The 10,044-nt window shown below is 43.9% G+C and overlaps 1 protein-coding gene across 6 annotated transcripts; it reads left to right on the forward strand.

Annotated features, from left to right (window-relative positions):
- Nucleotides 1-629: 629 nt before the first annotated feature.
- On the forward strand, nt 630-9,510 carry P2RY4 (pyrimidinergic receptor P2Y4). Of its 6 annotated transcripts, none has more exons than XR_005080803.2 (4): nt 649-685; nt 829-1,017; nt 1,214-2,949; nt 8,949-9,032. XR_005080803.2 is itself a non-coding variant. In XM_037133099.2 (4 exons), the coding sequence occupies exons 3-4, from the start codon at nt 1,221-1,223 to the stop codon at nt 9,055-9,057; spliced, it is 1,149 nt and encodes a 382-aa protein (XP_036988994.2). In that variant the 5' UTR covers nt 649-685; nt 829-1,017; nt 1,214-1,220; the 3' UTR covers nt 9,058-9,510. The 6 variants fall into 6 exon arrangements, 5 of the variants coding, with proteins under 5 accessions (XP_036988997.2, XP_036988994.2, XP_036988998.2 ...); XM_037133099.2 differs by having other exon boundaries at nt 1,214-2,260; nt 8,949-9,510; XM_037133101.2 differs by having other exon boundaries at nt 674-705; nt 1,214-2,260; nt 8,949-9,510.
- Nucleotides 9,511-10,044: the final 534 nt, after the last annotated feature.

A 10,044-nucleotide genomic window follows, 5' to 3' on the forward strand; every position in this document is an offset into this window, starting at 1 on the left:
GAGGCTGCTTCAAGGGCAGGCCTGCTTGGGTTCAAATCTTGGCTGTTCCACTAATGAGCAAAATACTTAAACTCTCTGTGCTTAGTTTTCTTTTATTTATTTTTAATTTTATTTTGTGTGTGTGTGTGCTTAGTTTTCTTATCCGCAAAATAGGGACAATAATATTACCTGCTTCCATCGAAAGCTTTGGGGGGCATTATAAGTGTAAAGCACTTGGTGCCTTGCACAGAGTAGGTGTGACATAAGCATTTGTTATGATCACATGCACATGGAGTGAAGATTTACATGAGTAGTTTAAATTTCCCAAAGTCTTTCAATGTGTTACCTTGCAGTTACCATTCATTTCCCATGTTCCTGCTCATTTACACAGATTGTATAATCGTCCCATAGCTTTATTTATCTTCAGTGGCCTGGCTCTTCGTCTGTGTAAATTTAGACATTTCTTGTGTACTCTGTCCTACAGTCATTTAGAAGTTGTTAAATAGTAATCGCACTGGGCCCCTTTCGCAATCCCTAGGATGAGTGGGTTGGACTAGATTATCGTCATGGGCCTTGCTGGCTCTGACAGTCTCCCAGGATGGGAGGAGGGACAGGCCACACCCCATCCCCACCCCCAAGGATATGCCCTCTGGCTGCCAAGGGGAAGGGTGACAGAGTCAGCTGGGCTCAGCTTCAAGGGGATCAGGTAGGAGACCTGTTTCTTGGGTAAGAGTGGCGATGGGATTCCTGGGCTGGACTGGCAGTCAGAGGTAACTGGAGTAGGAAGACACTGGAAGCAGGATAAGAGGAGAGGGGAAGCCACCTAATGAAAAGATGGTCTCTTCGCAGGGACACAGCTGCTGTGATGAACTAGGAGACAATTAGGGTCTGGGCATCTTCTCACATTGGAGAGTGCTGGTAGGCCTCTACCCTCTTCAGGTAGCCAAGCTCTAAAAGACAGAGTCAGCTGCAGAACAAGAACAATCCAAACCACTGCCTGCTACCTACCACTCCCCTGGCTGGACCAAGGGAGCTCAGGTAGGAGGCTGGCTGGCCTGGGTTGCACCCAACTTTACTCCTCTCAGCTGAGCTCCCACTATGGCTTCACCCATCACCCTCCCTGTTCTCTATTTTTGTTTTCGCTTTTTTTTTTTTTGCCTCAGGTCAGGGCTAGGGGGTGCGGGGTGGAGGTAGGGAAATCCAGTGCTCTCATTTCTGCCTTTTTTACCTCTAGGGGGACCATGGCCAGTACAGAATCCTTGCTGCTCACTACCCCAGTCCCCAGCTCAGACCCTGGGAACAGTGAGGTGGAGCTGAACTGCCAGTTTGATGAGCAGTTCAAGTTTATCCTGCTGCCTGTGAGCTATGCAGTTGTCTTTGTGCTGGGTCTAGGCCTCAATGCCCCGACCCTCTGGCTCTTTGTATTTCACCTCCGACCCTGGGATGCGACAGCCACTTACATGTTCCACTTGGCCTTGTCAGACACTTTGTATGTGCTGTCACTGCCCACCCTCATCTACTATTACGCGGCCCGCAACCACTGGCCCTTCAGCACTGAGCTCTGCAAGTTCGTCCGCTTCCTCTTCTACTGGAACCTCTACTGTAGCGTCCTTTTCCTCACCTGCATTAGTGTGCACCGCTACCTGGGCATCTGCCACCCACTGCGGGCCCTGCGCTGGGGCCGCCCGCGCCTTGCCAGTCTTCTCTGCCTGGCTGTTTGGTTGGTCGTCGCCAGCTGCCTTGTGCCCAACCTGTTCTTTGTCACAACCAGCGTCAATGGAGACACCATCCTGTGCCATGACACCACTCGGCCTGAACATTTTCACCACTATGTCTACTTCAGCTCAGTAATCATGGGGCTGTTCTTTGGCATGCCCTGCCTGGTCACTCTCGTCTGCTACGGGCTCATGGCCCGGCGCCTGTATCGGCCTTTGCCAGGGGCTGCCCAGTCATCTTCTCGTCTGCGTACTCTCCGCACCATTGCAGTGGTGCTGACTGTCTTCGCTGTCTGCTTCGTGCCTTTCCACATCACCCGCACCATTTATTACATGGCGAGGCTGGTGGAAGCTGATTGCCGGGTGCTGAACATTGTCAACGTGGCCTACAAAGTGACCCGGCCTCTGGCCAGTGCCAATAGCTGCCTGGATCCTGTGCTCTACCTGCTCACTGGGGACAAGTATCGAAGGCAACTCGGGAAGCTCTGCAGTGGTGGCACACCCCGGCCTCCCAAGGCTTCCTCCTCCCTGGCGTTGGTGTCCCTGCGTGAGGATAGCAGCTGCAGGTGGACAGCTGCCCCCCAAGACAGTGGCTGCCCTACCCCTAGGGAAGATAGATTATAACACTGGGAGCCTGGAAGGGAGAGAGGAGGGGGTGAGTGCAGGGAAGATGTGAGGGACCCTAATGGTTACACCTGAGACAGCTGCTTCCTCCTCTTTCCAGGCTCTGGTGAGAGACCCTCCCCCTGAGGGTTAGGGGCAGCCAAGAAAAGCACGAGTTACCCATCTTTCACAAATCCTTCAGATGCCTCTACTCTTTAGCCAAAGGCAGTAGGTAGCACCCACTCTTGCTCTTCTACTTCTTTCTTTTTGTTTCTGTCCCATTCCTGGGACCATTGGTCCTATTTCTTAATCCTACGAGGCTTCCTGGAAAGCTTCCCCAGGCCTCCTTCCCCCTGTTTTCCCCCCACATCCTTGTAGAGCACGTGTTCCCCAGCCACACCAGAGCATTCGCCTGGAGCAGTGGAGAAGCTGGGGCAATCTCAGGACTTGCCTCACTCATCTGATGAAGACAGCCAGAATCAGGAGATGGGGGAACTGGCATGTCACAAATGCCAAGGATGGGACATATGTGACACCCACACCCACTTTCTGGTTTCCCCCTTGAAGACAGGATAGCCTGGCCTACTGAGATGCTGAAATAGGGCACAGTCCCAGAAAGCCCACATGCCAGAGCCCCCACATGCAGCTGGAGGTACGGCTCTGTTGACCTGGTGTGTAGCCACTACATAGAGAGGGAACTCTGAGTCTCACCATGGCTTGGGGACTCTGAAGAGCCTTGGGGACAGGGTGTAAGCTGATAAGGGCCTTTGGAACAGGAATGAGACTGCCCCTCCTTTGTGATGTTTGCTCAGAGCATTTTTGACAGTTCTGCTGTATGTAATGAAAGGAACAGTGGATGGTTCAGAATGAAAGGGAGGAGATCTCACAGCTGTAAGTTCCAGCATCAAGGGGTAGAGCAGGTTTGTACAGAGGTTGTGGGTGGTGACTGGGATCAACGCCAGAGCTGGCTCTTCACTGGTCTCTCCCCTTTCTCTAGCTCCTGCCCTACATAAAGAATAAATCCATCACTGGCTCTTTCAGATCAGGCTTTAGGGTGTTGAGGCAGAGAAGGGCACTAGGACTAGGATAGAACCCCTCTGAGTCTCCCATCCAGTCATCCACCCCTTCCCAGCTCCATCTTAGTTCTTATAGGCTTATGGATATGGGGTATGGTGTGGAACTTGGGGCACTAACTCCCAAGCCTTGGGAAGTAAGAGTTTCTGGGCAGGCCTTTGCAAAAAGGGTGGGCTCACTCTTCTAGGCACCCCTTTCTGAAATAACCTTCCAGCCCGTTGGCCTCCAGAGTCATCAGCCTTCTTTTTGTTTTACCCTACCCTTGCTGACCTGTCTCTGATCTCTTAGTTGTCTATTAGTTCACTAGGTCTTACTAAGTCTCTTTGGAGAGTAAGGTTGGGATCGGTATGCAGGGAGAAAAAATGAGTTCCATGCCCCTTAGTCCCCCTTTGGATTATTTTAGTGTGCCCTCTTCCCCCCCCTAGATATCCAGGACCTGCTTGTTCCCCAGGGACCCCTTCCCTTTGCAGGGAGTAAATGAACTGGCCTTCTTACTAGCCTCCCAGTCTCACGGCCACTGCCTAAACAGTCACACACCCTGTCCTCATTTGCAACTCACTCTCTTTTATTCCTATGACCACAGCCTCTTTGCCTATCATCACTCCTACCCACAAGCCCCACCTAGGAAAGCTGCTCTCTCCATCAAAACTGACCCAGCCTCCCATATGCTTAAATGAGACTAGCTGCCCAGACTTTGTGGTCTGCTACTTTATAGCTGCCTTCGCTCTCAATCTAACTTTAGTTAAACACCCTGATTTCCCCCCTTGAACCCATCTTCTTTACTCTCTAGACTAGAGGGGACTGCAGATGAAGCCAGAAGACAAGAGTGGTTTGATCCACTGAAATTTCTTGTCTTGGGATTTCATCTGAACCCCCATCCCTCTTAGTCTGCTGAATTCCTAGTAAACATTCCAGAGTGACTGCCCCAATTTCATCCTACCTCACGATCTCTTAAGATTTACCTCACCTACCCTGGCTGGTGTGGCTCAGTGGATTGAGTGCTGGCCTGAGAACCGATAGGTCACTGGTTTGATTCCCAGTCAGGGCACACACCTAGGTTGTGAGCCAGGTCCCCAATGGGGGGTGTGCAAGAGGCAACCAATCAATGTGTCTCTTGCACACTGATGTTTCTTGCTTCTTCCCTCCCTTTTCCTCTCTCTAAAAGTAAATTACTAAAATCTTTAAAAAAAAACATGATTTACCTCACCTCCTCCAAAACTAAGAACAAATACCTCAACTTCCTTCTGCTTCATTTATGCTAACTCTACTTCTATATCCATCTTGTCTTTCTCCCTTCTTTCCCTGAAGCCCCAGAAGAAAAGGACTCCCTCTTGTTTGCTCTTTTATCCTTCTTCATCCTTTTCAGTCTCTTACATAACTGATTTCACCTGTCTACACACACACACACACACACACACACACACACACACACACACACACACCCAAAACCAAACAAATGAAAATAAAGCATTCCCAATGATACTTTGACCCTGCTGACTCCTCTAGCTACCATTCTCTTCATCTTATTCATGTTGCTGTCATCACTAGAAAGAACCCCATAACCCTTGTTTCCTTGCCACAAAATCACCCCTTAGCTCTCCTAATCTGGTTTCATTCCTACACTTTTTTTGTACCTAGAAGAACACAAATTGCCTCATAAGTAAAACCTTCAGTGATTTTTTCTTTACCTTTATTGCTTTTGACTTCCCAATGATGTCTTTGTTGCATGTCCTCTTTAAAATTTTTTAATAAAAGCAACACTAAAAAAGTTCCACTATGACAAATTAAAGGGAATTTTGGGAGAAAATAATCACCTATACTTTCAAACCCTAGACAGTTGTTTTCATTTTCTCATGTTCCAGGCTTTTTCTGTTTATATATTACATACATATATATTTTATATGTGTAGACATCATGTACATATATTTTTAAATTCTGCAAAAACCTGTTATCATAAATGTTCTCTTTATGCTACAGTCTTTCATATTTATCATTTCAGTGGCTGCATAAAATTACATCCATGAGCAGATTATATTTTATTTGACTATTACCTTATTATTGGGCATTTAGGTGACTCCCAATTTTTCTGTGCTTTGAATATCTTAATACATGTGGCTTTTTTCCTCTTAGTAATTCTGTTCCTAGGAAAGGTTCCCAGGACTGGGATTACCAGATCAAAGAGCATGAATATTTTTATGGATCTTGATCTTCAAGAGGACTGCACAACTTTGTAATGCCACAATGACACATGAGTGTTCCAGTTCCCTTGCTGCTTTGCAACTGGGCTTGATACATTTTCTTGGATGGTTTAAACATTAATTTGTTAATTTGATGTCTTTGGCTACTCACGAGATTGAACACTTTCCCATGGGTTTACCATTTGCATTTCCTCTTGTGTTAACAGTCTGTTCATATCCTTCTTCAACTGGCATCTTTGCAGTATTCTTATATATTTAAATATGTTCTTTAACATACTTATTAACCTGGTATAAATGTTTCTTCCATTTATTGTAATACCTTTTATTTTAGTTTCTCATTTTATCCCCCTGATTTAAAATTTCTCTCCTCTGACTTTTATTTCTCTCATTACTTCCTCTCTCGGTTGGCTTCTCTCTATCATTTACTCTCTAAAGTAAACAGAATTCCAAGTTCTGTCATAGAGCATTTGGGAGTTATTTAATCCCCTCTCCCATCTGGCCCTTGATTTTCTCTTGGAGAGAACATATATACATGTGAGTACAATTCAGTTGACTCATAGTCTTTGAGAGTACCTCAGAAATCTTCTAGGGCCTGGGCACCCCCTCACTTTACAGAGGACAAAACAAGCCCAGAGATATGACTTGCCCATGACTTAGCAAATTAGTGGCAGAGCAGGAACTAAGGCTTGTCCCCTGAATCCCAGAGATCCTTCCATTACACCATGTTCTAGGCTGAACTTCCTCCCAAATCCACTTCTAAATCATCAGTTGCTCACTGGAAAGTTTCACTTGGATCGTTCACTGTTATTTCCAACATGAGGTGTGAAAAACTAAACTTCCTGAACAAGTTTCCCTACCTGTCTTACTTATTTATGTTCATAGCATCTTCTTTCCTCAAGTCACCTAACCTTGCAAACTCTCAGGCAACTTGAACTCTTCTTCCTCCCTGTTCCATGAGATTCTGACATTTCCTTCTTCATCATGTCAATTACAATTTGCCTTCCTTTATGATCCCACTGCTACCATTCTAATATTGTCTCTTGTCACTTTATCCTTGACTGACTGTCTCAGTCTCCTAACTGGTCTTCCTGACCTCCAGTCTCTCCTCACAAGAATGCATTCAATACAATGCATGTTGCCAAATTCATTGGCCCAAACACTGTTTTCACAGTTTTGCTGTATTACTCAAAACTCTTTCATGGGTCCCCCATGTCTACAGGGCAAGTTGAAACTCTTCAGTTAGATATTCAATTATTTTCCTTACTTCCCTAATACAAATATCTCTTCTTCAGCTCATTTCATCTTTTCATTCTTTCTCTGAAGAAGACTTGTGCTTTCTCACCTCTGTACCTTTATTCCCCCCTCCACTAGAATGCCTTCCCTTTCTTCTCCCACTGTTTCCTACCTTGTTTCCAAGGCCAGGCTTAAGTTCCACTTCCTCTTTGAGTCCATCTCTGTACTCTCTCACCCAGTGAACTTTCTGGTCACTCCTATGGTTATTGCTATCTACATTGGTCATTTGGAACCTTTATGGTCTTTTGCTATTACTTATACTAATATCTTGAATTGCTATTTACTGTATTTTGCCATGTGTAATGCACAGTTTTTTGCCCAAATTTTTGAGAGAAAAATAAGGGTGTGCATTATACATGTGTAGTACCTGAAATACCTTGTATCTGTCTTATGTTTTGTAATTATTTGTTACATAAAATTTCTTGTACCATAATATGTTAAAAAATAAATGCTAAAATTTCTTGATAATATAAAAAATAAGTATCTAAATATAAATAAATTAAAAATTGAATTAAAAATTAAAGCGAAAGATTTTTTCCTGAATGTTTGGGCCAAAAAACGTGGGTGCACACTATACACAGGAGAGTGTTGTACATGGCAAAATATGGTAACTCTTTGCATATGTTTGAGTTCCCACCTGTAAACCCCTTGAGTTGCTGTTGTAGGAAGGAAAAAACACAGGACTGAAAGTTGAGAGATCCAGGTTTGAGCCTTGGTTATGAAGTGTGGCTCAGTTGTGCAACTTGGGTAAATTACTCAGACTTTCTGAGCCACAGTTTGGTCATCTGTAAAACAAGGACCATGATGTCAGCTTTAAATACTTCAGATTGTAGTGCAAATCTAGAGATCTAAGCAAATATAAATACTTGTTATTTTATCATCTCATTTACTTAATAAATATTTGCTGAATGATTACATGTCAGTAATTCAGTTTAATGTTTCTTCTTCTGGGTATGTTCCCACCTTAAGAGGCTACAGGAACTCCAAGATCTGGGAGCACTTTAGGAATAGTGAAGATAGGGAGGGCATTGGAAAGATATTTTGAGGGAAAATAGGCCTGCTCAGGAGCTCTCACATCCCACTACACTGGCTGCTCACTACTTGGCCCACCTGTAAGGCTAACCTGGATGTGAAGAGAAGGACAAGGTAGTACATCTGAGCTTTCACTTCTCCCACATTTTCTACTTCTTCATCCTGCAATCCCCAACTGGTTAGGCTAAATGCTTTAACTGGGCCTCTTTTCTCCTTCATTGATGGGATGAAAGCCAGCACTTAGGTGAAGGAGGTGATGAGGAGTAGCAGAAAGAACAAGCAATTGTCAGATAACCAGACTTGGCTTTGAATCCTTGATCTGCTTCTGACTAGCTCTGTGATCTCAGAAAAGTTTCTTAATCTCTCTGGGATTCCATTTCCTCTTTGGCAAACTGGGGATAGTAATAACTCTTTGGCAGGGCTGCCGTAAAGTGTCAATAGAGTAACAAATGAAGAAACATCATTTATTGTCCTTGTGAGTGGGAAGCCCTTTTTGACAGTTCTCAAGCTTAGTGTAGCCAGACAAGGAACTAGAACTCTAGATTTGGATTTGGTGCTGCTTAGAGTGATAGTTAAGATCATGACAGAGAATGGAACTTGAGTGTGAGAAGCAGAAGACTAAGAACAGTTCACTTTGAGATGACTGTAGTATCATCTTTGAGATGGCTACAGTTATCTCAAAGGGAGGAAACAGGTTGGTACTCTAGTATTGTCCCAACAAGTACTATCAACAAATACTGTCAAGAAAAAAAGAGTGTCAAAGAGTACTTACACAAATTATTTTTTAAAATTCCTTTGAACAAAAGAAAAAAATTAAGACAGCAAGCAATAGTGTCAAATCCCTAAGAGAAATCAGGGAGGATAAGACACTAAGAAAGATAATGAAAAACACTTGATTTCCTGCTAACTTGGATCTATGCATACAAAAGATATTAGCTAATTACATTAACTAAGGAGGCCGATCTCAAATAGCTTTTGTAATCAAGATCTGTTCACATGTGTTTATACTCCTCTTTCCTTTTGAGTTCCCACACGCCTCTACCTCTTTCCATAGATTTAAGAATAACCCATTGAGTGGGCTACGTGCTGAAACCTACAGAGCTGATATTCCCAGTATGAATGAAGATGTGGCTCATCACCAAAGGAAGTGCAGAAATAGTTGAGTGCAACCAAAAAGCAAGTCTGTCTCTGAGGGCACCTTGGCATATGTTTGATTGCCAGAGCTTATGTATTTAGGTCACAGGGTGGGAAGAAGGCAAATTATCCCTCCTTGAGTCAAACTAAATTAATCATTAAAACATGGGAACTCTCCAGGACAGGGGAGAGAGATGAAAACTTTCTCGGGGCTGGCTGGTTATTGCTGTAAACTTTGTACCACCACTTGAGGATCTAGTCATGCTCTTAGATCTACTGTTGGAAAGAAGAAACCAGATGTACTTGGAAAATTCAAGAGTAAAATCAACTCATGCCCTCTCAGGCAACATGCTGCTGGCACCTGCTCATTTTGTGTATTTCTCATTGATATTTAATTTAATGTTCAGTGTAAGCCTCATTCTCTTCACTACCAATAATCCTTTACATCCAATGTGAATAAAACATTTATTTTTACCCAGTCAGACTTGCTGAATTCTTTTTCAGAGGGTAGCCTTGCTCTGGTTCCTTAAGGATTATAGCTACTTTGATTTTACAAGTTTTTGTTTTTATTCATTTCTCTAATGTAGTTTCCCCCCCAAAATGTTCAAGGATAGTAATAGGTCTTACTAAGTTTGTAAAAGGTTGGGTTAAACAATGTTAAGAAGATTTCTTTACTACTGGATTTATCCAGAGCCCTTAACATCATAACGTCCATTGTAAATTTCTAAGCGGAAGGCGTTCTATGTGATACCTACCAAACTTACTGACATATACTAACCCAAACCCCACCCAGTAGACTTCTGCTTTAGTCTCATTGACCAGAGTGAGATCATGTGGCAAACCTGATCTATGTGTATAGGAAGTTGGGTTTATTGCTGCTCAAAACCCAGTTGGGGTTCTCTGGGTAAGGAAGACTGGGACAATGGGTAAACATAACATAAAGACCACCATACAGAAAATTAGACAGTCACTGTTTGTACATTGGTGTATATATACCCTTCCAGATTCTATCTTAC

Source organism: Artibeus jamaicensis, unplaced genomic scaffold, assembly GCF_021234435.1.
Source record: "Artibeus jamaicensis isolate MK-2021 breed Jamaican fruit bat unplaced genomic scaffold, CSHL_Jam_final scaffold_2375, whole genome shotgun sequence".
NCBI classification, from domain to species: domain Eukaryota; kingdom Metazoa; phylum Chordata; class Mammalia; order Chiroptera; family Phyllostomidae; genus Artibeus; species Artibeus jamaicensis.

What these genes read in the sequence shown, in the direction of transcription:
- P2RY4 (XM_037133102.2), top strand. Translation starts at nt 1,221, where the DNA reads ATGGCCAGTACAGAATCCTTGCTGCTCACTACCCCAGTCCCCAGCTCA. An exon ending in CGTGAGGATAGCAGCTGCAG is followed by an intron (nt 2,261 to 8,948) that starts GTGGACAGCTGC and finishes CTCTTTCCATAG; the next exon opens with ATTTAAGAATAACCCATTGA.